The sequence below is a fragment of the Neodiprion virginianus genome, chromosome 4 (assembly GCF_021901495.1).
Source record: "Neodiprion virginianus isolate iyNeoVirg1 chromosome 4, iyNeoVirg1.1, whole genome shotgun sequence".
Classification (NCBI taxonomy): domain Eukaryota; kingdom Metazoa; phylum Arthropoda; class Insecta; order Hymenoptera; family Diprionidae; genus Neodiprion; species Neodiprion virginianus.
In genome coordinates, this window is record NC_060880.1 from 39,766,025 (window position 1) to 39,792,912 (window position 26,888).

General features: G+C 39.3%; 6 protein-coding genes across 13 annotated transcripts; 3 read left to right on the forward strand and 3 right to left on the reverse strand.

The window, feature by feature from the left end:
* Positions 1–399: 399 nt before the first annotated feature.
* LOC124302017 (L-galactose dehydrogenase-like) lies at positions 400–4,715 on the forward strand. Of its 3 annotated transcripts, none has more exons than XM_046757756.1 (8): positions 400–607; positions 1,269–1,579; positions 2,554–2,671; positions 2,741–2,902; positions 2,975–3,208; positions 3,292–3,423; positions 3,500–3,672; positions 4,300–4,715. In XM_046757756.1, the coding sequence occupies exons 2-8, from the start codon at positions 1,443–1,445 to the stop codon at positions 4,373–4,375; spliced, it is 1,032 nt and encodes a 343-aa protein (XP_046613712.1). In that variant the 5' UTR covers positions 400–607; positions 1,269–1,442; the 3' UTR covers positions 4,376–4,715. The 3 variants fall into 3 exon arrangements, with proteins under 3 accessions (XP_046613712.1, XP_046613711.1, XP_046613713.1); XM_046757755.1 differs by having other exon boundaries at positions 1,414–1,579; XM_046757757.1 differs by lacking the exon at positions 1,269–1,579 and having other exon boundaries at positions 509–607.
* On the reverse strand, positions 4,361–6,297 carry LOC124302018 (uncharacterized). Its single transcript, XM_046757758.1, has 2 exons — positions 5,769–6,297; positions 4,361–5,706 (listed from the first exon to the last, which is right to left on the reverse strand). The coding sequence occupies exons 1-2, from the start codon at positions 6,065–6,067 to the stop codon at positions 5,190–5,192; spliced, it is 816 nt and encodes a 271-aa protein (XP_046613714.1). The 5' UTR covers positions 6,068–6,297; the 3' UTR covers positions 4,361–5,189.
* A 1,125-nt stretch (positions 6,298–7,422) lies between these two features.
* Positions 7,423–10,028, reverse strand: LOC124302021 (E3 ubiquitin-protein ligase RNF14-like). Its single transcript, XM_046757766.1, has 4 exons — positions 9,874–10,028; positions 8,739–9,734; positions 8,418–8,585; positions 7,423–8,301 (listed from the first exon to the last, which is right to left on the reverse strand). The coding sequence occupies exons 1-4, from the start codon at positions 9,874–9,876 to the stop codon at positions 8,071–8,073; spliced, it is 1,398 nt and encodes a 465-aa protein (XP_046613722.1). The 5' UTR covers positions 9,877–10,028; the 3' UTR covers positions 7,423–8,070.
* Positions 10,029–10,185: 157 nt separating this feature from the next.
* LOC124302020 (RNA-binding protein 48) lies at positions 10,186–12,324 on the forward strand. Of its 2 annotated transcripts, none has more exons than XM_046757764.1 (5): positions 10,186–10,423; positions 10,883–11,073; positions 11,200–11,388; positions 11,569–12,090; positions 12,183–12,324. In XM_046757764.1, the coding sequence occupies exons 1-5, from the start codon at positions 10,319–10,321 to the stop codon at positions 12,271–12,273; spliced, it is 1,098 nt and encodes a 365-aa protein (XP_046613720.1). In that variant the 5' UTR covers positions 10,186–10,318; the 3' UTR covers positions 12,274–12,324. The 2 variants fall into 2 exon arrangements, with proteins under 2 accessions (XP_046613720.1, XP_046613721.1); XM_046757765.1 differs by having other exon boundaries at positions 10,261–10,439.
* A 39-nt stretch (positions 12,325–12,363) lies between these two features.
* On the reverse strand, positions 12,364–14,928 carry LOC124302019 (uncharacterized). 4 transcript variants are annotated; one of them, XM_046757762.1, is made up of 6 exons: positions 14,735–14,928; positions 14,524–14,595; positions 14,222–14,412; positions 13,835–14,005; positions 12,737–13,747; positions 12,364–12,681 (listed from the first exon to the last, which is right to left on the reverse strand). In XM_046757762.1, exons 3-6 carry the CDS (start codon positions 14,393–14,395, stop codon positions 12,490–12,492), a joined length of 1,548 nt encoding a protein of 515 aa, XP_046613718.1. In that variant the 5' UTR covers positions 14,396–14,412; positions 14,524–14,595; positions 14,735–14,928; the 3' UTR covers positions 12,364–12,489. The 4 variants fall into 4 exon arrangements, with proteins under 4 accessions (XP_046613718.1, XP_046613717.1, XP_046613719.1 ...); XM_046757761.1 differs by having other exon boundaries at positions 14,222–14,409; positions 14,520–14,595; XM_046757763.1 differs by lacking the exon at positions 14,524–14,595 and having other exon boundaries at positions 14,222–14,408.
* Positions 14,929–15,294: 366 nt separating this feature from the next.
* Positions 15,295–22,835, forward strand: LOC124302419 (dynamin-like 120 kDa protein, mitochondrial). Of its 2 annotated transcripts, XM_046758605.1 has the most exons (18): positions 15,295–15,580; positions 16,117–16,360; positions 16,649–16,784; positions 17,010–17,141; positions 17,737–17,781; positions 18,540–18,626; positions 18,721–18,878; positions 18,977–19,140; positions 19,279–19,543; positions 19,693–19,884; positions 20,005–20,189; positions 20,310–20,471; positions 20,558–20,745; positions 20,829–21,043; positions 21,172–21,429; positions 21,588–21,788; positions 21,898–22,102; positions 22,188–22,835. In XM_046758605.1, the coding sequence occupies exons 1-18, from the start codon at positions 15,552–15,554 to the stop codon at positions 22,250–22,252; spliced, it is 2,931 nt and encodes a 976-aa protein (XP_046614561.1). In that variant the 5' UTR covers positions 15,295–15,551; the 3' UTR covers positions 22,253–22,835. The 2 variants fall into 2 exon arrangements, with proteins under 2 accessions (XP_046614561.1, XP_046614562.1); XM_046758606.1 differs by lacking the exon at positions 17,737–17,781.
* Positions 22,836–26,888: the final 4,053 nt, after the last annotated feature.

A 26,888-nucleotide genomic window follows, 5' to 3' on the forward strand; every position in this document is an offset into this window, starting at 1 on the left:
AAACTTTGGTAGGTTGACACTGTACATGCTGCCGGTAACTTGACACCGTTAAGTGATCTCGCCAGTGCAAACTGGAGTCGAGTTAAGGAGCGTGGGCGGTAAAATGTGGAAACCTACTTATGAGTTGGGTGTTCACATCGCTGGTAGACAAAAACGAAGTCGTAGTCGATTGACCACGGTATTCTTACCGTCAAGTGGCAATCGTACTCTTGGGATATGACTCAAAATTACCTATACGCGATAACGTTTTTACTCTCGAAAGCTTCAAACCCGAGCTACAGGGGGCTCCTTACTTCGAACGAGTGTTTCTCGGCACGCTTTGACGCCATTGGTCTTTGCCAGATGAGTGGGGAACGCTGATTCTTCACTGGGGATACAAGAGATGATAATACGCATAGCCTTTATTCCTGAGTTGGTCAGTGGGACTTGATCATTGAACTTGAAGCCCCGAATCGTATAATGTTTTTATTATATCGTTGTTAACAACATTAAAAAAGGAACTCTGAGGAAGAGATACCGACAAGCATATATCTACATCATACTTGCACATTTGCCTTGCAAAAAAATTTGATCAGTTCGCTATCAACGAACTTAAGAAGAATACCAAGTAGGTATTATAATCTATTCCCGATATGCGTCAAGTTATTTTTTTCACGCGTTCATTAATGTGACGTACTCCGGTCATTTTCAATAGTAGTGCAACATTTATTCTCGGTAGATTTACGTACCTTACGATCGCAGCAATAGACGATTCAATTTGAATTCAATATTGGCGCGAAAAACATAACTATTATAAATGTTATTTTTTGACAATTAATTGGTACAATAACAAAAATCAAAACGAATGGTTTTTAACGATTGGTCATTAATACGCAATGAGTTATCAAATTGCTGGTTGTTACAAGGCTCGGTATAACACAGTGTTATATCAACTGTGATAAGTAAAACAGTTTGATGACTTCGATGAAACGTTAAATGAGGAGTCATTAACCTGAATATTTAAACAGCAGCTGAGGTGCATTAAATATTCATTTTTAAAACTATCTGAGTAAGAAATAAATCTCATCGATGAGACGTATTACAGCAATGCAATTTTTATATAGAGTCATAGTACACGCATTGCAATACGTCCTATTAATACATCATAGTTCACCTTGTACCTTTAAATTAACTTCAAGGACAAACTAGCGTCGGTCACCCAACGTATTTGACTATTCGTTAGCCTGTCTATCTCCTAGTTCCCGTCCACTTCTAGTATATTTCGACAGTTTGATATTTACGCAAGTTGACGGAATAGACGCGGATTCTACGTGTGCAACGCTTGCACGACTAGCGATTGAACATGCTTTAATCTTACCTCTTTCGTGGGAATTGTGTACACGATTGGGATTGCTGGTAACTCGTGAATTTCAGTAAAGAATAATAGAAAAAAAAAAAACAAAATGCTTCCGCCAACATACGTCGAGGGATTCCATGACTTGGAAGCGGTTAACAAGATGGAATACAGACCCCTTGGAAACACGGGACTGTTGGTCAGCAAGCTATCTTTCGGTGGCGGTGCGCTCGGCTGTCATTACGGGTAAATATTGATTGTTTGCCGGTACAATATAGCATTTTATTACCTATGCGCATATTGCGTCGACCGCAAGGCGATCAAATATAGACACGGGCATGTAAATGTACCACATGTCCAATGTGATCCTTCAAGGTCTTGTCTGATCTTATATCCCTCATCTAAAGAATAGTGGGAGACATGAAACAACCGATGATTTGAGACAGTGTCAAACCATGAACAGTTCACTCGCCTTTAACGAGCTCGTATTATTATGATAAGATAACGATATGATAAGAAACTTTAAAAGCACCTCCAAGCTACGCGTTGGTATCAGACCCAACTTTCCAAACATAAGTTCAACTGTACAATATCTCACAGCGCAATATGTTATCAAAGATTCATCTTCCCTACTACAACACACCGCTCATGTGCAACAATGCACTGCGCACTCACTCATGTGATGATCACGCGGTGATTCAGAAATGACGTTGCATGACCATAAACATGAAATAACAGTGTTTCCTGACCAAATTGTATCTTGACACTTAATAGCCGAAAAGTCATGAATCAAATTCATTTCAACGAAAGTCAGACCGGTTAACGCGACATTCAGTCATACATTCGAAGCTTTCGATGATTGAAGTTCCGTCGAGTAGAGATCAGTAGAAAACCAACGATGCACCAAATCCCTCATTCAAGCATATTCTAAAGCAGTATTAGACTTTGCATGAGGATGAAGTTGATAACGTTAATGTAACGATGGACATTTAGGAAAAATCGTTAATTTGCACCTTTGGGAAAATCTGAAATTCAGTAAACCATGATAAAGTAAACATATTCTTATATCGAAAAGCCAACTCCTTCGAAGTCATTCTAAAATTACACAATAATAATTTTTTCCCTGATAATTCGTTACGTTAACGTGACAAACTGCAACCTCGTGATTTGGCTGAGTAACGACGATTCTACAGCAAAATTTTCTTCTTTTGCGTTAACAGTAAATACAATGAAGAAGAAGCTATAGCGGCGGTGAGGGAGGCTTTTAGGAAAGGTGTAAACTACATCGATACTGCACCATGGTACGGTCAGGGTCAATCCGAGAGAGTGATTGGCAAGGTGTGTACGTTAATCAGAATTTAGTCATGGGGTGAATGTCTTTAATATTATTTTAAATTCTGATAAAAGGCTCTGAAAGGGATTCCGCGGCAAGCCTATTACGTGGCAACCAAAGTGGGAAGATACGAACTAGACTATGAGAAGATGTTCGACTTCTCTATCGAGAAAACCAGGAAAAGTTTTCACAAAAGCCTAGAGCTACTCGGGGTGGATTACGTCGATGTGATTCAAGTAAGACTCCAAGAAGACTCGGACAGTTTTGTCATGTTCATCGTTTTACATGTCTTATTGTTAATTATGCAGGTACACGACATTGAGTTCGCACCGTCGCTGGATATCGTTCTGTCGCAAACTTTACCAGAACTTTCTAGACAAGTAGCGGACGGAAAGGCGAAATACATCGGGATTACCGGGTACCCGGTTTCGATCCTGAAGGAATGCATCGAGAAAAGCAACATCAAAATACAGTGTATACTGAGCTATGCGCGACTAACTATGATCGACGATACTCTTCTGAGTTACATACCCTTCTTCAAGGTATAATAATCGATACGAAATAATAGGCGATTATATCGACCATTAGCATTCGATGCACTCACAAGCGTCTCTTATTCCAATAGGAACGCAACATCGGAATAATCAATGCCGCCGCCCCAGCTTTGGGTTTACTGACAAGCCAAGGTCCACCCGATTGGCACCCAGCTTCGGAGGATACTAAGAAAATCTGCTCAGAGGCCGCAGAATATTGCAAAGTGTGATGTGACATACAGTAAATAAGTTTGATTTTGTTTTTCATCAGTTATGCAAAGCAATGATTCCAATCCACAGGGCCACAACGTCGAATTGGGTAAACTCGCGGTCTGGTATTCTATGCAGTACGAGGATGTAACCACACACTTAATCGGCATGCAAAGTCTAAAACTTGTGCACTCGAATGTTGATGTTATGATAAACGGTATAACGAAAAGTGAAAAACAAGTTTTATCTGCGATAAAGGATAAGTAAGTATGAATAGAAAGTTTTCGTCTCTTGAGCACCCGATGTAAGAATGTATGTATATGAACGTTTACATGTTGGAATCTTACGCATCTGATGGGAAGCCACGCAAGACGGTCAAAGCCGTCTAATAAATGATATGCGGATGTGCAGTATCATTAGTTACGAGAAAATTCATTGTTGGAGATATAAATTTGAAAAACTGGCGATTTCGAAAAAGGATGGTTAGGTGGTCTAGTGGAGTAAGGCTCCGGTCAAGCATCTCTAGATACTAGGTTCGATTCCTGGCTCCGTCGTTAATTTTTCGAAATCACCAGTTTTTCAAATTTATATCTCCGATAAGTAAGTATACTCGAACATCGTCCAAATCCTAAGCATACTCGGCATATTTGTTTCAACGTTCTTTTACGAGAATTTACGACCAATGTCAAGCAATAAGGACAACCAATATCTGCCACATTTGTTAAATCTACAACCAGCAGAATCCTCAAAACAACCCTCTAATCATTATTTAGATGTCTTATCTGATAATCTCGTTCAAATATTGATAGGAACTTTGAACGAGAAATGATATGTAAAGTACATTTTCTACTTTCGAGAAACATGGTATTAAATCCCTGTTTTTGTTATAGATACCTTTCGAAATTGAAAGTGAAGCATTGGGAAGGATTCGAAATAGACAATTACTGGAAGGCGATGAAAAAGTAGAAAAATATATTGCTTCAAGTATGGGCACGTTGGTTATCGACACATAAAGGCTCTGTATACAAGACTGGTAACGCGGAATCATTATTGTCGGCCTTAAACTATGTATTTTTACATCAATGAATGTACATTGTTATTACGTATGAAAATGTAAAAATGTAACTATACGCCTTAGTCGCCAATAACTGACACGGTTTCCTCACAAGATCAAAGCGGTTGAAAACCATGAGAATACTGTGATCACAAACTAGCTGTAACTAATAGCTCAATATATATGCCCTCGTACAACTACACGATTGTAAGAGATTCATTAGGGACGAAAATATAATACCCATGTTATAAATTGTTTGTTTCAAAAACGGCTCAAGTGACAATGAATACTTTTTATCCTGTTCTTAGTCTCTTGGGAGACAAGTCTATAAATTGTAAGAACCTTACACATTTGCAATGGCTCCTATGTAAACCTAAGCAGATTATGTTTTTGGCATAGCCGCCTGAACTGTTCTCTGCTCGTAGTTACATAGTCTGCTAACACTATGTAATTATTAAAATAATACTATGATCAGAGGCTGGACACAAAGGTGAATGATGGTGGTACGTTAAGGGAATGTAAATGTTCATCACAGGAATTAAGACTCGATTGGTGAGTCAAGTTGCAAAAATAACATTTGAACAGTGCAACAGTTTGCAGAATATTTGAAATCGGTATGTCAACCTAGTGCTCACCAACTTGTGCCATTTGATAAATGCTTAACATATTTGAAGGTATCAGTATAAGGCTTCCATACGTCACACTCTGTTTTCCATAATGATTTGGCTAACTACACATAAAGGATCTTGCGTGCGATTTGGGAGGAATGACAATCTCTCTCTCTAATGGCTTTATCTGGTAAGTTAACTCGTACATGAGAACAGTGACCAAGGATCCAACGATTTGCTTATGATACATTTGCCTGAGTTCGAACCCTCTGTTAAAGCACAATTCTCTTCCGCCTTCCGTGTATTCAGAAGCTACAGTTTCCACTGAGCCGTATCTCTGATCAATCGCAAACTGAATCGCGACATTCAAAAGACATGTGCCAATTCCTTTTCTCTGGTAGTGCCGATCGACCGCGAGCCTCTTGATCCATGCTCCCTTGTCGACTCTCCGGCTTTTTGTCAAGGCAATCATGCCTACCGTCTTCTTTGTCTGAGATGAAACATCGACATTCGATTCACGGAACTGCTTCTCGGTCATTATCGAATATCGCACATCTTTCGGATTCCTCGTCATTAGGTACGGCTCGAATGCCTCTGCTACCCAGAAGCCACAAAATGCGTGGGATGTGTAGATCCTGTGATTAAAATATGACGTGAGATCAAACCCATGCGAATGGAATTTCGTACTTCCACGTACCTTGGGATATTTGATATTTCTTGATCAACTTCCATTGACTTAGTCACGAGGGACGCGTAGGTGAGGATGTAGATTAAAATGATCACGATTGGCACAACCATAATGCAGATTGTAAATGGAACACCAAAGAAAATGAACATTAGGGCGGCGCAGAGGATCATCATTTCGAACGTAACCTCTCTAAATACGTTCCCAAGGAATGCCGTGTTAAGGGACGACATTATACCGTCCTTTGCTATTTCACGGCATTTTAGTTCGTCGCTTGGTTTGTAACTACGAATCACTACTATGTGACTCATATTTTGACAATATAACCCTCCAAATTTTTATTCCACCACAATTCAATTACTTATGACTATTCGATCCTCCGTTGTTCAAGTCCTTTCCATATATCGATAGTTTTGACATAAGCCTCAGGTCTCGCTACCTTTTATTCTTCCTTATTTAACAATTCGACATGCATTGTACATATAGCATACAAATACTTTAGTCATAGATTGTGGTCGAGATGCAATGCATGCGGCAGGTCAGGTCATGTTAGATCATCTTAGGTTAGGTTAATCTCTACGAAATGCATCGTTATGCAATACCAGCATGATCAATTGCCATACCGATAAAACGGATATTATAGGAGGCATGACGGAACTATCTAGCGTAAGGTACAATTGAATAATTTAAGAAATGAAAAGTCAAAGATAACAAATAATTTTCCACTCATGCGATTATCACTTGCGCTTTACTGTAAGAATCAGCTCAGCTTTGACTTGAAATCGGGAGTAAATTCGTTCTGGGATGACTGATTAAATGTAACATCTCTTTTGGAATCACCGAATAAATTTAATATTTGACTACTTTCGCGATGATTCGTACGGCGGCATGTTAGTTATCACGATAAAAAATACCACCCACGGAAAATCGGTGACAACTTTTCTCCCCAGGAGTGGAATGAAACTGTAATTTAATCAAATACAAAAAAGTGCTCAACAGCCCCATTTCATACATTATTCTGAACGAAAAAACTCCAAGTATTTTCATTTGATGCAAAAATAAAGAAATGGCATGAATTCTACGAATTTACTAATGTGATCTCACGATGAAATCATTGCATGATTTTTGCCTAAATTTGGTTCAACTGCTACTAGGAAACATTTAATGCACCCCCTTGGCGTTGCATTCTGAATTGCAAGGAGAACCAATTTCTGATCACCAGTCACGTCGGCTTATCATATTATATGTCTCACCGGTGTCAAATGAAATTTTAATTTACCATACATGAATAATGAAGGATCCCAGTGCAAACGTGCATCTCTTTACCTTGGACGAACCTTGAACGTGTCCTTGAACATGATTCTAATCGAGTCGAAAATTCATACAATCAAACAAAACCGCCATGAATCGAAAGCGGAAAATATCGAAGCGAAGAGAGCAAAAATTGATTAGGAATGGATCAAAACGTGATCTGTAGTATTGGCACAATACCGATTTCAATCTTCTGCAGTTATCGTACTAACTTCTGGTACTTTGAATTTTTTCCGCCGCCCTTCAGCGCCTCTTAATGATACGTTGAAGTCCATACAAGGCTAGCCGTCTTTAAAAACCATCATTTAACGATTGCTCTAGAGACTTTGACAATGAAACATTTTTTTAACCCAACTCATTTATTCTTAGACGACACATAAAAGTACAAAGTACAAATTTTAGGTACAAATATGAGATCCCTGAAATATGCTCGCTTATTATTAGGCAATGTATAAAAATATAAAATACAACATATACTACAAAATCCCTGAAATGTGTGACAATTATGAAACAAAGTTATTGTCATTACGCACTACGCACGATAACTAATATATTAATAGTAGAAAAATTTAGTTCTAGAGTACATTACAGAATTCATTATGCTTTCGGCAAAGCATATATAGCTAAACCTTTGATTGGGCTGTAATTATTAAACTATTAAATTTATTTGGATTCGGGTTCTACCCTCAATGATAATCAGATCCCAGAAATTTCTGGAGAAAACTCTGAGATGTATAATACAACACACAATACAATTCTTAATTTCCAAATTATTGAATAAAAATTGAGCAATTATTTTCTGTAAGCCTATGATGAACAAAAAATTAAAAAAAAAAAACAAACAAAGAAATAACTAAAAGACACATATTCTCTTGACCTGATAATTTTCTGATATTAGTATAATTCATCCAAAAGCTTCCGATGAATGCTCTTTACAGCTTATCTCGGACTCTTCAGCAATTTGGGGAAATTATTAAACAGGAAATTCTTCTAATTACTCCTCTTACTCAAAGTCATTCTCAAATATAATTTGTGGTATCTCCACACCTTCAAACAACCGTAGGAAACAAGTACCGCCTACCGCATCGTGAAAGTGTTCGTAAGGATCTGGTCCGCTTAAATGCTTTCCGCAAAGCCAGCAGAAATGGGCTTGACAATGACCACAAGTCATCTTATTACATCCCTCAGTCTTAGTGATTCGCGCCAAACAATTTGGGCATGGTTTAGTATTTTCCTGTAATTACATGTATAATTCGTTACTTTGTTATACAAAGGAAAGAGATTGTAGAGGACTGCCAAAATCAATTTTGGTTGGCAGTTTGATCAAGAGTAAAGTACAATAAAAATTACCTTCAAGTAGGAATTAGTGAGATGGTTTTCTACAACAATTTGTAGCTGTCTGCGTCCATATTTTTTTTCCAGCAGCTTTTTCTCTGCATGATTGGCAGTCTGATACTCGACGATGAGTTTCTGTTGTTCCTGAGAATTCATTGCGCAAGGAGCAACACCGTGATACACCTGCAATTAATAATTATCCTAGTGATAAAATATTGCCATTAGGAGAAAGGAATTGCACATCAAGTGTAAACAAAATAATAAGATACTTATTGAACCAATCATTTATCAAAGTGTAATCAAACCTGTCGTATTCAATTTTGTTATAAACTGTACCTTACGGCAAAAAGCGCAAAAATTATAAAAACAATTTGCACAAGTGGCCAGAGTGTCCTCTCCATCTCTAGTGACTGGATACTGACAGCTTGAACGTGGGCAGTAAATGATGTCGCTCATCGAGTCCAGGGTTACTTTTAGGAGCAGGCGTTCGTATCTCTCGTAAATCTCAGGAGAGACAAGTTCCTTAACTAGATCAGGCATTACTTCTGTGTTGCATTTGTGTTCAGGACAACAGATGCTGTTAACTTTTCCCTCACTTATTCTTAAGCTGATATATTGCCTCATGCAATCTTTACAATAAATATGACCGCATTTCGTTATTTCTGAACAATGTCGACCGGAAATTTCACTGAAGCAAATTTTGCATGTGTAAAAACTGCTGTGAAAGTGAATGCGATGACGACAAACGTCATACTTTATCAGATACGCTTTAGGGTTCATAAAAATGTGATCATTAAACGCTCTGGGATCAGATAGTCTAATCAAATCAGAATTCAAGTACTGTTTAGGCTCCTCAAAAGCTGTAAATATCAAAGATACGTCAAGATAATATCTAATATCCAAAAAGCTGAGGAGCTCAAACTTCAAAAAATTCATCCATATAAAGAGAATTTCATTTCCCTTATTCGCTAACCACAGCTCATCGAGCTTCTGACAAACGCGTGAAGTTTCCCAGACGGGTAGCCAAGAGACAGAGAGTTTAAAACTTGGCGGATTTTCCGAGGGATAATTGGGGGGGAAAGTAACAAACAAATTTGCAGGTGGCAGGTATCGTACAAAAAATTTCAAGTAGGGCAACGACGGACACTTGCCCTGCACATTAAGATTCAAGTATTTAACTTTCAGTAGTTTCTCTGGCAGACTGAAGAGCCCGCTTAGCCTGCACTCTATTGCACTACCAGAATCCTCTTTTTTGATGCGAAAAAACTCCTCTGCTTCGTAGATCTCAGCGAGTGACGCGATCTCATCCTCCTGCCTGCCTTTGTCAGTTTCCTTAGGAATAAAATTACGGATTGACATGTTGTAAGAATAACGGTACGCGGATACATCGTTACAGGCAATCAAATTCGGGTTAATTCATATTGCGTAAATGTTGCGGTCTGAAGAATTTTTAAAAAAGTCGCCTACGTACCATGTTTCCTTTACCAGTTTGTTTACCAATACTAGACTTTCGCGCCACCGACGTCTCAACTGTTTCGCAATTGCCTGACCATGTCTGACTGTCCTCTTCCTGCGATTTCAAGGCCCACCACCGTTGACTGAAGATATCTAGACGGCTAGCTCTGGGTTAACGTTTAAATGGTTTGCCGCGTCTAAGTAGGTTTGGGGGTAATTCTGCTTACCAGCACCTACCGATTTGTCCTGCGGGATCTTAATGTAAAATCGAGTCGGTACAACAGAATACTGCAATTTTTTCCCCACCCTCCAGGACCTCTTACCAACGCCCGAAAGTCCATAAGGCCGCAATCCTTAGAAATTTATATACAATGCCATCACTATCCTATCATAATCAGAAGCCAGTATCAGTGTCAGTAGTCAGGAACGCTGAGGCCGCTCTATCAAAATAATAAACAAAAATGGCGGCAAACCGAGCGATAGTGAAGCTCGCCCATCACGAGCAACAAGAATTGTGCGTAACGAGACCTACGTACAGGCAAGGAAGAAAATTAACGGCTGTGAAGGTAGCAAAACGAAGATGTATCCTAAACAATATAAAAATCGGTTTACGACCAGTTGTCGTTTGATTTACATCCGATAGGTTAGGTTAGGTTCAGTTTAATCATACACCGAATAATACTTTAGTTTTATTTCGAATTTATACAAGCTATGTCTCGACATTATGTTAAGAAATTTTGACGCTCCTTGGTTCGAGACGATCTAATCGAACTATGAAAAGATTAATATTGCTCCAGAGTATTACCTGATTATTCAATGCCATTTTTCGTATGTAATCTGCAATAGCTTGCGAAGAATTGAAATCAGGGATTGTTTCGTTCATCGCCTCGATGTGCCTCAATTATTATACAAGTCTATTGCTTATCTGTTGACCATATAGTTACTTGATATTTAGATGATCACATTTTATTTTTAAAAAAATTATGTCGCAAAATTTCCTTGACACCCTAGCTCTGTGTAAACAGGTATATACTGTAAACAACGAATCTCAGCATCTGATGATATGTGGTGTGCCTAAGCTACAGCTCAGTGAGGAGATAAGGAGGCTTGCATCTCCGTACGGAGATGTAAAAAAAGTCTCACTTGTCCCAGAGTATCCCACAGAAGAATTCACCGAGGCGTATCATGTGCATTATGGACGGATTCAAAGTGCCAGGTTTTTCAATGTTTATCCAAATCTATTTTGAGAATTGATTTGATCAAAGTTACACTTTGAACTTGTTCTTATTCTCTTATGATGGATCTTACGTTTATTTATTCTTTTGATTTCTTTGTCATGCAGAATAGCCAAGCGATTCATAGATGGTAAGAACTTCTACGGAGGGCTGCTGCATGTATTCTATGCGCCAGAATTAGAAAGTATCTCTGAAACAAGAGCCAAACTACTTCAACGACGAAGAGACATCGCTATCCGGATAAAGAGAAATCAGGAAGATCTAGCAAACCCAGAAACAGACTCATTCACCCCTAAGTATGGCAAATAATTTAGAGAAGTAGTAGAGCAAGAATACTTTTAGACAATCTCTCTATTACCGTAATTATTATTGTTAATAAAAACAGTGATTGGGAAAAAAAACTTGCGCATAGCATGCAAGTCTGCCATATTTTATGCATTGACTATAAATTACATCAAACATTAATTTTTCCACAGGAATCAGTACCATCGAAAGAAGAAAACACCTGCGCTGCCTCTGACCGAAGATCGCCTTAGTCAAATATATCCTGGAGAATCTCTAACATCAATATACGATGGGATTCCTCGGTCAATTGATCCGCGACCAGTCGCAGAACCAAGCATACCGCAAAACTGCCCATTGCCACACAGTAGTAAATCACTGCCTGACCACGGACAGCTATTTGCGCCATATCAGCCAAACGATGCTGTTCTGATTGCTACTAGTACAAGAAGCTCGGGAAATATTTCCAGTAGATCAGCTACTGTAAAGCATAAAAACTACAAAGGCCAAAATATCAAGGAGAGAAGATTTGTTAAGCTTACAAGACCGTATATAATAGACACACGGAATATGGCGAAGATAACAACCCCATCACAAAACAGTATTGAAGATAAAACAGTGTTTATCAATATCAAGAAGGTTGAAAGTAGCATTAAAATTAAACTATTGCCTGAAGAGCAGAAAAGTAAAAAACGGATTGTCTTGAAAAATCCGAAGTAAGTGAATTCTTTTTACCTACTACTAACGAATATAAACAACGTTGTGGATCATAGGATTAATTTATTATGTTTTTTTAAAACTGTTGCAGTACAAGTAGCCTGCTGCAACCTAGTCCAGATCTCCAGTCTTCTATAAGTTCGGCAAAGTTCCAGATCAGAAAAGCGATGAAAAAAAATTAGGCACTATTGTGACGCACAAATATTTATCGATTTGCACAATAAGTTCGAAGGGTATAAAAATAGTTTATTTCAATTTAATAAATACACAGTTTATAGGACTTATTGTCAAATTCATTGAAGTTATTACCATCCTTATAATTAAAATACAATAATAAAATCTAAAACAATGAACTACACACACAAAGTTTTGTAATGGTTTTTAAGTCTATTTTTTCTTTAAATAAGGAAAGTAGAATCGGGATCCCACTGAGTACTGTTAAGTTTTGATTTTATTGAACGCGGCGGCGTGTTTTCCTGATGTAGTTTAGTAGACATGACTTTCCCTCGAAGTAGTTGCTGTGGGGATTTCATGGCCATGTTTTTCACCTTAACATGATTGTTCGATCGATTACCAAGAGGCGTGCGTACCTAAAAGCAGAATTCAATTTTAGAATCATGAATAATTTGAAGTTTAGTTTAGTACCTTTGGTGCTTGGTTAATGTTCTTCCCGTCGGGAGTGAATATCTTTTCCTGAAAGAAGACCTTGCTATCTATTTCGAGATTGTTATTTTTTCGACCTGCCATCTCCAGCCTCGTCACTTTAGGTTTTTCGGTTTCATTGAGTACATTTGTAGCTTGAGTTATCTTGGGTTTCATTATCTCATTGTCATCAAATTCTATCAGTACCTCTTCATTCGGTAGTGAATTTACATCAGTTTGTACTGGTGTTAGATTGTCGGGTACATTGCAGTTTTGGGTCTCCAAAACCTCAGAGGATATAGAGTCCATCCAAACAGAAACTCTTCTCTCAACTTCAGTAACTAACTTTTGTTTTTCATGGGCTTTTGTGGCGATAGATAAAACGCGATTAACGTTTTCTGCTGGACTATGTAGGTAATCCTCTGTTTCAGCCTGAGCTGGGCAAGAGACATCCTGATAATCGTCGATCACCTCGATACTAGAGCTTGAACTGGATGCCACAGGCAATGTATGTACGCCTTGTCCCAATTTAACATTCGGGTTGGGTATAACTGTGACTTCATCGCAATCTCCATAAATAGTTTCTATACTTGTGTCTGAACTGGTGCTGCCGGAATCACAAATATCCAAATTTTTTATTGACAAATGCAAGCTCGAAGCTGTGCATTGGTTCAACGCAATGTCTGGCAATGCAAGAACTTCTACTATGCGATCCTCCGCGGTAGTTTCACAGTAAGATAGTCTCGTCTGGCTTGGGATATTCATTTCTAAGTAACTATCACGCCTGTTAAGATTTTCAAATGATCGTGCCTTCAGACGTCGTATAGATTTAGGTGAAAGTATCGGAGTTCTGCTGAAGTCTGCGGCAGGTGACCTAGGATCGAGTCCAAAAATTCTGTAGCGTAATTCGTCGAGAAGTGTATCAGTATCCCGTGATTGCCTCGCAGCTAACGGGCTTTCAGCAACGACGTTTATAGTTGGTCGATTCATCTTATTGACATTTGGCGAGCCATTCTAAAATAGTGATATTTTAAATTAGTAATACATAGGATGAAAAATTCTAATTCGGTACTGAACATTTGTAATTTTTGGTTGTATTACCAAATCGGGGATAGACAGAATGCCAGTAGCTGGTGGCATTGTGGGAGAGCCTTTCCGAGGAGCATGTGTGGCAATATCATCAAAGTCAGTTTCTAGATATTGTTTTTTTTGCAAGTACGGTGGTATGGCACTAATCGGGCGTCTTTGTGTAGTCGGTGGTGTGTAAATGATCTTGAATGTAAAAATCACTAGAATTAGATACATATTCTGGCACTTTTAACAAATTTTTCGTCTCATTTCTCAAAAAAAGGTATCAAATGTATGTATAATCATGTGGACAAAACCTTATGACGGCGTCTATTACATCACTAAATGTGGCAAAGAGTAGTTGATTATATGTCTCCGCCACATTAGTTACAAGATCATTTCTCATATATTATATCATACTTCAATTGGAGTGCGAGGAATACCAGCGGAAGCTGATCTCGGATCCATTGGTACTGTTTTTTTTACAGTTGCTGGAGTACAGGGGGCAGTTTCCTCTGAACATGTAGACTTGGCCTTTGACTCGGTTACTTCCTCTGCGTAGCGACCCAACAGTTTACTCGCAAAGTTCCCCATGCTTGCTTTGATTCTTACTTGAAAGTACCAATCATATTATGATTCACTGTCGTATTTTTTTTAAGTTTTTCTTTCTAATGTCACATATTGGAAATAGTTGGAAGAAAGTCAACGAATTGTGTATTTACTTTTATGTAAAGGTCTGTCGAATTTTAGACAAGTGTTGGGTGAATAATAAATTTTTTGGAGTGTTGGATGAACTGTGACACAAAAATGACATCCAAAACGTTGTAACTTCAACGAGTTATTTGACAGTTTAACGAAAACTGAAAGTACCGTTGACTAAGAGGTCGATTTGTCAACGGTTTTTTGACGAATGCTTATGGAAGATATAATTACCTGAATGAAATAGAAAACTTTTAATTTCTGCGTGTTACTCTACTTCATACAGGTGAGAAAATCAAATGCCTAATTGCGGTCGTATTCCCTTCGTGGCCTCCGTAGAAGTTAAATAAACACTGAATTTAAAATATGCGTCCTTGGATGCTACAGTCCTACAAGTCTTTCTTCACAACAGTTTTTCTTCTTTGATTTAAATCTCCTAATGGCCGAAGTTAGAGCTAAATCCTACTGGCAACTTGTAACTGTTAAGTTCCCTAGTCTAAATTTCTCTAGAGTACTCGAGGGTATTTATTTTATATTCGCAAATTAGTACGACTGTCATGCGATTTTGTAGTAAAAGAAAGTAAAAAAAAAACACAGATGAATTTCCCGACTGCCCAAAAATTTCTGAACACATATACTTTTGCTATTATTTGTAAATAAATATGAGTAATACGAATATCCAAGAGTACTCTAGTCGTCATCATACTTCAGAACGTCAAATTCAAGATAGGCGAATGAAGTTGCGCACTCTTGAGCTTCCAAAAATCTCCTATAGGACGTTGTTCTGGACTTAATTCGGGTTCAAGCAGAAGGCCGAATAGCCTTCAAGGCCAGCATAAATTCGGGCAAATCTTAAAAAGTTCGACCGCGTAACCAACGTCCTTTTGCAGATATCAGCAATTATGACAAAATAATGATTCGGAGTGTCACGAGTTTTATAACAGTGTTTTACAACAGTGATTTGATACTCAATGTATGTCGGCGTGAAAGTATATCTTTACTCCAGTGATCAATAGGAAGTAATTATTCCAAGTTCAAAAAGTCAGTTAACATGAAGCAGATATTATGCGGAAAATTTGGGTAAGAACAGCAGAATTGCCAAGAATTTAGGAATTTAACATTTAAGCGCATTTCTCTTTTTTGTTTCCTTCACTCCGACGGTTGTTCGTCACTAATCCTGTCATATGATCAGTTGCCCGTAAATTTCGTCCAGGCTGGAATAGGTTATGTCAAATACGCCCAAGCACCGATAGACAGTCTAATTTTCTGTATAAACGTACAATGTATTTATCGGCGAATGACTATTCCGGTGAATAAGCCCTAAGTCATCAATTTTGAACTATCACGATTTCAAATTATCATAAATTCAGTTCTAAACTGAATCAGCTCGGTTCGCTCAGTTATAATTCGTTTTTATCAGTCGTTGTAAAACTTCCAAAGGTCAATTCGTTCGATTTCATTAACCCATTTCAGTGAACATCTTAAATCTTCAATGTCCATCCCATCTTTAAATTCCTTCTATGCTTCGTACCAAATTAATTCTGTTCGTTTCTAATGAAAGACTGATTCACTGTTCCAATTCTAACAAATCACTATTTCTTGTTCCTAATTTACAGCTACGGAATCCTCCTCGTAGCAAAATCCTCACGGCATCCCATATCTACAATAAGTTCCCGGAGTCTCATGTTCGGGAAGATCGCACGGATAAGCAGGCCACTGTTGGCTGCGCCACAGCCGCGATATTTGATCTATTCAAACCGTGGCTATGCCATGATTATCACTAAGGTTCTCAGAGGAGCTCTTAAACTTAGATACTTGGTGCTGGGAGGAGCCGTCGGCGGAGGCATTACTCTACAAAAGGTAACCAGAAACTAATTCCAGTCCACATTGATGCTCTAAATATTTCTAACAAACTGTTTATGTTATGGTAATAAGTCAAGATGAAGCAGATAGATATAGAACTGAGCCATATCAATGAAAATTATTAATGAACCACAGGGTCGGCTGGTGACATTATTTTTTCAAATGTTTTAATGATTTCTTGTATCAAGTTATAACAAATGTTAAACATCCCCTTCATTAATTTTATAAATTGATATTAATGATCAAGTATTTGCCAAATCTAATATTTCCACTCTGGTATCACAGAAATATGAACAATGGAAGGAAGGTCTTCCTGACATGACATGGGTGGACAGTCTCATGCCAACTGAACAACAGTGGCAAGACTTTCGTGGCTCGCTGTTAACAATGAAGGACAACATCTCGGAAAAAGTAGAAATCGGTGAGTCATTTCTCACATTTTCTGCGTATTTAAGTACCGTAGTTAAATTCCACATTCGTGTTCAATTAAAGAATAAAGATACGTCATCTTGACAATGACGTCATGTTTTCAAATTCTTGATCAGAAATAGCCCTGTTTGGTTAAAAATAATAAATTCTTAAACATAAATATGATGACAAGGGTGCTAAACCAAGACTAAATATGAACCCGATATAAAAAAAATAGACCCACGTATAAAGGAACTTGGAGAATCTAAGTACAGGGAATATAAGGACTGGTTTAACCAAAGGCTGGACGACGCTATCAAAGCAGCAGAGAGCCGACCAGATGCCCCAACGACTGAGAATCCAATGAAGAGTGAGTCCGTGCATTGGATTTCTTGTCCTAGGTCTTCCTGGCTCCTCTCCTCGTGTTTAATTCCAAAGCATCGCTTGTACCATCAAGAAATATTGAGTCTAAAAACTTAAGGCTCTTCGACTGGCTGGGCAGTTCATCAATCATTGCATGTCCGTAGACTAATCTCGTTATTTTTCGTTCACCCATTACATCGTCCATTACCAATCCAATTAACATCTATTTCTCTTTTAAGTTTGAACGCATTGTAACCATCACGAGTTTGCACAAGAGTATATCGTACTTGAGAATAATTCATTTACAATAGATAAGTAAATTGTTAGGACTAGAAATTTTGTCGTCATTAAGATAATCAGCTGGCTTGCAGTTCACTATTTGTTCACCCTAATTTTAACGAGGATTCAAAATTTTCGAATCGATTATGCTGTGACAGGCATTCGTTCGAGAATTGAGACATTGTTCTCAAACCTCTGAAAATGTCACGAATTAAGACATTTCCTGGTTTCAAATAGGACTGATTTGTTAATTCGTTCGTACCACTTGCCTCGGATATAATCTGCATTACTCATTAATTTATCGTTTCCTCTTTTCCATTCAGGTGTGTTCGAAGCAATCGCTGCGGTAGCAAACAAAGTTTATTCAGGTGTGTAAAAACTTGGCAATTTATCTATCTATTGTACATTGTTTATTTTCAACGTAAGATCTTATTGTCAATTCTGTGAATCTAATATTGCCTGTGAATTATTTCTTTGTATAGTGTTTTCAAGCACGGCAGAGTCGCACTACTTTAGAATGTTATTTCACCCATCATCGTATATTTTCTCAGCTCAACCGTGATTCCCCAAAGACTTGCGACTATTTAAAGTACTCTTCTACCAACTTTTATAAAACCAGAGGTCGTTTTATCTTATGAACCAGGTCAAGACTTTTTCGCTTGAACAATTTACCAGATTCTAGGGTACCTACCAGTATAGAAGTTTCCTCAACTTTTTGATAGATGCCAATGTTATTCTATGCATCCAAAAAGTTGGCTTCTTTCCAAATTCACAAACTTCAACTTTTTTCTGTAATTTAGAAATATTCCATGTATGAACCAAAATCTTAAAATTGTCCCTAAAATAGTGCAACTCCAATGCCTATGCAATGATGTCATTAAAAATAAATATGATAATCTGCAAAACACTGGAGTCAATCAAATCTATTGATGCTCAATATGATAAATGTATTATAAAAAATTTCTCAGAGTATCCAGATTGTATACCTGAAGATTGGAACATTTTTTTGAATCACACTGCATACGTACGGAAAATTCTTATATTCTTTGAAACATTTTTCATGATTGTTGTATTCGCAAAATTTCTTTATTCGATATGCTCAAAAAAATATTTGTTCTATCAAAAGATGCCAAAGGAGAATTGTCGAAAAATTCTGTAGCATTTGCTCGTCCATTGATCAACGAAAATATCGAAGAGGAGCGAAGAAAAGCTCGTAAGTGTTCTTTGTGTATCTGAAATACCATCTTTACTCATTCTAATATTCATTTCCGTTATAATTCAAATCCTCATTTTTATTGGGATGTTAGAAACGTCACAACAAAGGCTAGATGCAATGCAGGAAGAGGTAATGCAGATACAGCTCAAGTATCAACGTGAACTAGAGAGGCTCGAGCGGGAAAACAAAGAGCTACGCAAACAAATGTTACTGCGCGGAAATCAAAAGCTCAACAATCGCAAAATCAAGGTAATCAATTAATATTGATGGAACCAGAGAACGGGGCAGGAAAAAATGAGCCGTTCGGTTTTTGTTCATCTTTTGTTAACATTGTTGATACCTTTCAGAAGTCACTGATTGACATGTACAGTGATGTTCTTGATGAGCTCAGTGATTATGACAGCACATACTCAACTGCCGATCATCTGCCCAGAGTTGTAGTAGTCGGTGATCAGAGTTCAGGAAAAACATCCGTTCTAGAAATGATAGCGCAGGCGCGGATTTTCCCCAGGTGCTTCTAAACTAACAATTTCTGATTTAAACGTTGCGAATTTAGTAACAGCATGCCATTTAAATTCAGTGAAAACATGAAAGTATATTAATCCAAAGCAGCTTTCATTTAAGTAGTTGTTTATTACTTGTCAAACAGAGGTGGTGGCGAAATGATGACAAGAGCGCCGGTTAAAGTGACTCTAAGCGAAGGTCCTTACCATATAGCACAATTCAAAGATAGTTCTAGGGAATTTGACTTGACCAAAGAGTCCGAATTAGCTGAGCTAAGAAAAGAAGTGGAACTGCGTATGAAAAACAGCGTGAAAAATGGGAAGACAGTCAGTCATGACGTTATTTCAATGACTGTAAAGGGACCTGGTCTTCAGCGCATGGTGCTAGTTGATTTGCCTGGAATCATTAGCGTAAGAATGACATTTTATCTCAATAATAGCATGAATATTTATCGAGACAATTACGCCGTCTCAGTTCACTTGGGATTCCGGATTAATTCTCCATTCAAGGTGAAAAATAATCAATTATTAACCCGGAAATATTCTATACTTTGCAACAGACAGTCACGGTCGACATGTCGGAAGATACTCGAGATTCAATTCGCCAAATGACCCAACAGTACATGAGCAATCCGAATGCCATTATACTTTGCATACAAGATGGTGCTGTTGATGCAGAGAGAAGCAATGTCACAGATCTCGTATCGCAAATGGATCCTACAGGAAAGAGAACTATCTTCGTTCTCACAAAGGCAAGCTTCTATTATTCTGAACTCTGTATGGCAAAAATTAATTGCTCGTTGCTCGAAATTAGTGACCCAACGTTCAAACTTTACTTGTTTCAATCGAAATAATCGAATTCACTGTTGCAGGTCGATTTGGCGGAAGAAAATTTGACAAATCCAGATAGACTCCGAAAGATTTTAGCTGGAAAACTGTTTCCCATGAAGGCGTTGGGATACTTTGCTGTTGTGACTGGCCGTGGCCGACAAGACGACACCATACAGACCATCAAAGATTACGAGGAACGATTTTTCAGAAACTCCAAGCTCTTTAAGTAAGTTTATCAGTACACGAAAAAAAAGCTAGAAATCAAAATAAATCTTTAACTCACCATCTGATTTCTAAGGTATCAACGTTTTCAACCTATGTAATAAATTTGATATTTACCTAACAGAGACGGTTTAGCGATGTCTGGTCAAGTGACTACCAGAAATCTAAGCTTGGCAGTGGCCGAGTGCTTCTGGAAAATGGTTAGAGAAACAGTGGAACAACAGGCCGATGCCTTCAAAGCCACTAGATTTAATTTAGAAACTGAATGGAAGAACAATTTCCCCAGGTAATGTGAAAAAGAAAATATATAGAGAGCATTCAGAACAAAGTCGAGTCTATATTGAAATTATTGATATCATTCATGGTTATCAGATTGCGAGAGCTCGACAGAGACGAACTGTTCGAGAAAGCACGGGGTGAAATCTTAGATGAGATAGTAAATCTGTCTCAAGTGTCTCCGAGGCATTGGGAAGAAGTCCTGATGTCTTGTCTTTGGGAAAAGGTCAGCATGCACGTTTTCGAAAACATCTACATGCCCGCAGCCCAGACCGGGAATCCAGGTTCGAAAAAATTCTCCTTCTGTGGGGTGAAGAGATTTGAAAAATTTGTGAATGTTATAACCAAATAACTTCTCTGATTATAGGGACTTTCAACACGACTGTTGATATAAAGCTCAGACAATGGGCAGAGCAGCAGTTACCTGCGCGAAGCGTTGAATGTGGCTGGGAAAGCTTGCAGCACGAGTTCTACCACTTCATGAACCAGGCAAAGCTTAGCCCTGACCATGACGACATATTTGATAATTTGAAGAATACGGTTGTCACTGAGGCGATGCAGAGGCATTCCTGGGAGGACAAGGTACTGTGAAACTTTTTTTCAATATGTCGTTTCACGATACTGAATGTGATAGAGTGCCGAAAATGTAGGTTTAGTAAAAAAAAAATACCTTAAGACACAGCAAACTTATATTTTATTTCACTTTTCAGGCATCCGAAATGCTACGCGTTATCCAGTTGAATACTCTCGAGGATCGGAGTGTAAATGACAAACGAGATTGGGACCAAGCAGTCAAATTTTTAGAGACGTCAGTGAAGGAAAAATTACAAAGCACTGAACATATTTTAAATGACATGCTCGGCCCTGGACGAAAAGAACGCTGGTTGTACTGGCAGAGCCAAACAGAAGAACAGCAGAAACGAACATCCGTTAAGAATGAGCTGGATAAGATTCTTTATTCGGACAAGGTAACCGGATCGTTTAAATCTTCAGTTAAAGCAAAGTCTGATATCTGATGATATTGGGACCAAGAGCTATTTAGTTTATTTTTTGATATCTGTTTGGATTGAGATTATTGCATATTTAAAATTCACACTTGGTAAACAAATTTTTCTGCTATTTCCAGAAGCACACACCGACCTTGACGCAGGACGAGTTGACAGCAGTGAGGAAAAACTTGCAACGTAACGGCATTGAGGTGGATAATGAGTTCATCAGGGAAACGTGGCATCCTGTTTATAGAAGATTCTTCCTACAGCAAAGCTTGGCAAGAGCTTACGATTGTAGAAAGGGATACTATCTCTACCATACGGGTCACGAGAACGAAGTGCGTGCCAAATACGTGACAATTGACATATACCAATGCAATACCTTCTTTTTCAATTGATTCTTGGCCATGTTGAGTTGATGCTTAAAGGTATTTTTGCCATTAATAGGTGGAGTGCAACGATGTGGTGCTGTTTTGGCGCATACAACAGATGCTTAAGGTGACTGCTAACGCGCTTAGGCAACAAGTGATGAACCGAGAAGCGCGTAGATTGGACAAAGAAATCAAAGACGTACTCGAAGATTATAGCCAAGATGCTGAGATAAAGCAAAAACTTTTGACCGGAAGACGTGTTACTCTGGCGGAAGAATTAAGTATGTTTCTAATTCGCTGTTGGGCGGTGATTGTAATACATGTTTTTGTAATATTTTCACCGTGTATATTTTAAATTCTTTTCAGAGCGAGTGCGACAGATCCAAGAGAAGCTAGAGGAGTTTATACAGGCTTTGAACAAGGAGAAGTGAAAGGATTAGGCTAAGAAGCGAGTGAAATTGAACCAACGATAATCCGAAGTTGTGAAACGCGTTCAACGACGCTCGAGAAGACTTTGACAATTGTGTGCGTGCTTAGAGTCTAGTATAATTATATCAATTGCGGTAATTTGACCGTTCTCGAAGCGCTCACTGGACGAGAAGCGCGTGTGCATATCTGTATCTTCGGGCGAGGTGGCGTCGCTATCATTTTTCCACCGAATTCCAAGCTTTCATCTAACTGGAGCATGCCGGTGTTTTCTCGATATGAATGACTTCGCCTGATGCCTGACAATACGCGACAAAAACCGGACTGGAACGAAGAGATTTTCGCTCATTACAATTGCCGGGATGATGTAAAAAAAAGTCTAAAATTAATTTAACCGATATCGAGAACAGCTAGGAAAATACGTGGTTACCGAACAGGCTGCGCGATGTACACAGGTCGTCTAATATGATAATAAAATATCTTAAATTATTCAATTACAGTGAAGCTTTACCGTTTTCAGGTATGAGTTTGTTGTCGCTGTATCACCTAGATCACTAGATACGCTAATAAATCATGTTTCTCATCCTACTTGACGTAAAATTAATGCTTCGTAATCAACTAATCGGATTGATTAAATCAACGAATGATTGATTGAAAAAAGCAGCAATTTGTTTCTAAAGAAATTGTGTCCATGCGATAAACGTGTAATAACAGTAATCAGTGCGCTGGGACTTTTTGGATTACTGAAATTTACAAGTGATAACTGTAGTTCAACATAGTTTTTAATCTTTAAATAGTCTCCCCAGAAAAGTAGAAATTAAAATGCTCAACGTTATCTTTTTTTTTTTGCGCGTAGCAAAAACTGGCGTATCTTTTCAACTTGGGAGTTTGCAAATTGAGTTCGACCGATAGATAAACCTCGACAGTATAACGCACACTTATGCAAAAAAAAACTGCAAAATGCTTTCAAGCACTTTTCGACAAGCGCTTCATATTCCGCCGCTCGTCTACTCTCGTAGTACCTTAAAGAAACCCTTATCTTCTGATCCAGTTCACTTCCTCGTAATTCGGGGCGAAGTCTCGCAAGCTTATGTGATGTGTTCACATGTCTAGTAAAAATATAACTGATACTGCCATAGTTTGAAGAATAATCGACAATATTTAATCGAGTCTAAACTCGGCTTTTCCTTCCTTTCGTATTTGTAACTATTTTTAGTTTTAAAAATTCATCTGATCGGTTAAGTATGCAACATTTGGAAAATTGGCGGTCTCTCCTCAAGCACTGTTCGAAATCCAGTTTCTTAAAAACGAAATCGGATATGCAAGTTGTGGCTTGAGACTAGCCTTAACAGTAAAGTAACAGATCTAATGCGGCAGGTACAGGGGGATATAGAAATAGAATGAATTCGCGTTAAATTTTACATCGCAGCTCCAGATCGATGGGGAGCAATGTGGGTGCTACCCCAGACAGTGGCGGAGAATGAAAGTAATTTTCTTTTTTTTTTGCTTCCGTCGAGGCGATAATTCCGAGGCGATTTGGGTCAGAATTTACGAGGTAGTTATGGATTTCATTTCACCGAGCAGACAGCGGCGACCGTTGAGCCCGAGATGGTATATGGAGATGGTATTACGAGCTCTACAGTCACGTAAATTCGTTTCGCACCGCACCCCACTTCAGCACATCGACACTTGGTTCTTCGTGCAAATTTCGTTGAAAGGCTTCCCATGGCGGCTCGACGCGTGCAGTAACTCATCGTCCTTCGTCGTAGTAACGAATGAGAAATTCAGAGTATCATCAACGAGCTGACTTTAGTATGAATAATACTGTCAAAACCAATTGCCACGTTGTCGTTGTCAACTGGATGTATGAAAAATTATGCGTTATTTCAACGGAAGTGGAAAAAAAGAATCGGTATTCCCTGCGGCATGAATATTCCCAGATTCAAATCCAAATTCTTAGACATAAGTATCGTATCTGTAACTGTACGGCCGTAAAGGGAGCCTGATGAAGCGACGAAGCGAGGGTAGGCACTGCTGTGAATGATCAATTCCCTTGCGGGTATAAAAATGAGGTGAGGGATCTCGACAAGCACGAGAGCAAGAGCGTACAAAGCAAAGAGACATTGCGTGTATATTTGTGTTCTAAATCACAAATCAAAGAAGAATATCCGTAACTAGTTGATGAAAGGAATTTCAAAGAATGTTTGAAAATATCTGCGTTTTGTATATGGACTGAAAAAGACGCAATCAATCAGATATCAGAAGTGATGAACTTGCGTATACGTTATATAGATCGAAAACGAGATAAATTATACAGAAATTTAAAATATGGCGAGAATAATTTTGCATTATTCGTTTCGTAAGAAAGTAGTGAAGAAAGCGCCTGGAAGCCAACAACCTGAATATTGTGGATGCAACAGTCTTGCCTGAAATAAGGCGACGTGTGCTGCTGTAATTGCCTGCCTTTAGGCGCTCGAATGCGCGTTATTACCTGTGTCTTACTCGTACGGTAGCCTTCTACTTTTCGACGCGATAACGGATGCGTCTTACCATAACGCCGCTTACTACTTTCGCACTGAACTTCGAACCTGCCGTACTTGTACCGTGTATTACCACTTTCCGCTCTCGCCAGACGCCTAGTCGCTTGATTGTCCGACTACTTCCCGTTTTTCCACTAGTTTAGGCATCTTGGCCTGTGGCAACCGTGGCAAAGCCCACGAATCATCGATCATCACCTTATCGAGCGTCGAGATCGGAGGGCTGAGCGCGTCGGAATGACGATTCAAGAGCGACCAGGCGTCTTTCCGGGCGATTATCGCTTTTCCTGAACTTTGAATCCTACTCCTGTTTGTGGCATTTCGCTGGCAGCTGATCGCCATGGACCATTATTCTTTCTCAACGCCGGCGTTTCGGCGCACGTGCCTCTCACGTGCGATACTAGGCACATAAGCATCACCGATACATACGGCGGATGCTCGATACAGACGCGACTATCCCCTCGATCACCCCCTAGGGACTCCCTAGGGTGACATAACTAGTACAGAACTTAAAGAAGGTCCAGAGAGCCGGGAAGAGAATAGAGAAACATGATTCGTAGAAAGTTTAAAAATGTGAATAATGAATTCAGCGCATGATCTCTTCCAGGCAACTTGATAGGTCAGACAATCATGACATCAACCAGGTAATTTGACCGTCGAAACGGTACAGGATATTTTAGTTTTCATAAATCTTATACATTTTTCTGACGAAATCAAGCTGGTACACAAAAATTCTGTTCACCTCAATAATAAACAGACGCATTTGAAAGTAGTACAGATATGCGGAACAAATATTGAAGTAGAAAAATGTTGTGGTTTGTCGTTTTTTTTTTTTTTTCTTAGTTTTATTTTTCTTTACGTATACGAGCACCCGCAACGATATTATAAAACGTGTTTCGCTTCAGCGGCGTCCCGCCACACTTGAACTGCGGTCTCGTTATAAACCATGGAGAGCGCGGAGAGCCGCGCTCCTTCCCAAGTCCGACACGCGTCCCCGCGTATCGCGCACCCTTCGCTCCTCGCCCTTCAGCCCTCCTCTGTGTCGGGCCACCCGCCCTTAGACCCGCGCTCTGCCATTCGTCATAAACGCAATCAGATCGTATTACGCACCATTACCATAAGCCTCGCTCTCCCTCGGGAAGGAACCGCGTGCTTGGGGGTCGTGAATCGGGGAAGGAGGTGGATAAGAGAGAGCGAAAGGATGCTGAAGAGGGACGAGGCAGAAGTCCCAAGCCATCCATACGTCAACCTATATGTGCCCCAGACTTGTCCTAAATCGGCCTGGGACGCCGATGCTTCGCAGTCTCTCCTGTCTCAGCATTAATATTAAAAAACCAAAAGAAAGTTGACAAACCCTGCCTAAATTGTCACGCTTCGCAAACTTTCCAAGTTTTAACTAGCTCCAACTGTTTTTTTTTTTTTACCTACTCTAAGCAATTTATTAACATGTTCTGAAAATACAGTTCCATTTTTTTTTATAGATGTTAGTACTGACGACAACATTCTGAATCTGCAGTATCGAGATAGGTTCACCGGAATCAGGTTTCGGTCTCGCCACTGAGATGGGAACCATGCAGATCGACAATAAATGGTCCCAGAGCGGAACCACAGACCGGTAGTTCTATGCCTCGAGTCTACAAGCTCAGCAGCATGCAGCTCGAGGCTATCGTAAAAAGCGATGACCTCCGCCGGATCAGGCGGGAGAAAAAAGTGTCTTGCAAAGCCTCTATACTGCACACGTGTGTTATACGTACACTATTCCCGCAGGCTTATGTATACCCGGACCAGTTTCACCTCCGCCGAGTTCCTTATATACCCGAAGGAATTTGCGAAGTAGGTCGGACCAGGCGGGTCGGGCGGATGAATTCGTTCCGGGAATCTGCCGATCCTCGCACCGGTTCACCTTGGATCTCAATACCCAGCCTGGCCTAGACGCGAGTCCTGCTTGCGGCGCGCCTAGTCACGTCAGTTTTCCCTCACGATGTCCGTTCCTCCGCGAACCGCCCGACAGATCCTTGGCGCGCCTTTCGACCGGAGAATAGAGATTGAGGTAATAATAGCTCTGCAGCACGACTCCGGCACCCGTTCATCCCAGGAACCGGCG

Excerpts from the sequence above, each read along its gene's own strand:
- LOC124302018 (XM_046757758.1), bottom strand. The coding sequence starts at position 6,067 with ATGAGTCACATAGTAGTGATTCGTAGTTACAAACCAAGCGACGAACTA. Across the intron at positions 5,707-5,768 it reads GAAATATCAAATATCCCAAG|GATCTACACATCCCACGCAT; the intron begins GTACGTGGAAGT and ends TTTTAATCACAG.
- LOC124302019 (XM_046757763.1), bottom strand. The coding sequence starts at position 14,395 with ATGGGGAACTTTGCGAGTAAACTGTTGGGTCGCTACGCAGAGGAAGTA. Across the intron at positions 14,006-14,221 it reads TTCCTCGCACTCCAATTGAA|ATCATTTACACACCACCGAC; the intron begins GTATGATATAAT and ends TTTACATTCAAG. Across the intron at positions 13,748-13,834 it reads TTCTGTCTATCCCCGATTTG|AATGGCTCGCCAAATGTCAA; the intron begins GTAATACAACCA and ends TCACTATTTTAG.
- LOC124302419 (XM_046758605.1), top strand. The coding sequence starts at position 15,552 with ATGAAGCAGATATTATGCGGAAAATTTGG. Across the intron at positions 17,782-18,539 it reads AGCAAACAAAGTTTATTCAG|ATGCCAAAGGAGAATTGTCG; the intron begins GTGTGTAAAAAC and ends TTCTATCAAAAG. Across the intron at positions 21,430-21,587 it reads AGATTCTTTATTCGGACAAG|AAGCACACACCGACCTTGAC; the intron begins GTAACCGGATCG and ends TGCTATTTCCAG.
- LOC124302021 (XM_046757766.1), bottom strand. Across the intron at positions 8,586-8,738 it reads TTTGCGCTTTTTGCCGTAAG|GTGTATCACGGTGTTGCTCC; the intron begins GTACAGTTTATA and ends TATTAATTGCAG. Across the intron at positions 8,302-8,417 it reads TCACTAATTCCTACTTGAAG|GAAAATACTAAACCATGCCC; the intron begins GTAATTTTTATT and ends ATGTAATTACAG.
- LOC124302017 (XM_046757756.1), top strand. The coding sequence starts at position 1,443 with ATGCTTCCGCCAACATACGTCGAGGGATTCCATGACTTGGAAGCGGTT. Across the intron at positions 2,903-2,974 it reads ATTACGTCGATGTGATTCAA|GTACACGACATTGAGTTCGC; the intron begins GTAAGACTCCAA and ends TTAATTATGCAG. Across the intron at positions 3,673-4,299 it reads TTATCTGCGATAAAGGATAA|ATACCTTTCGAAATTGAAAG; the intron begins GTAAGTATGAAT and ends TTTTTGTTATAG.
- LOC124302020 (XM_046757764.1), top strand. The coding sequence starts at position 10,319 with ATGGCGGCAAACCGAGCGATAGTGAAGCTCGCCCATCACGAGCAACAA. Across the intron at positions 10,424-10,882 it reads GAAAATTAACGGCTGTGAAG|GTATATACTGTAAACAACGA; the intron begins GTAGCAAAACGA and ends CTGTGTAAACAG. Across the intron at positions 12,091-12,182 it reads ATTGTCTTGAAAAATCCGAA|TACAAGTAGCCTGCTGCAAC; the intron begins GTAAGTGAATTC and ends AAACTGTTGCAG.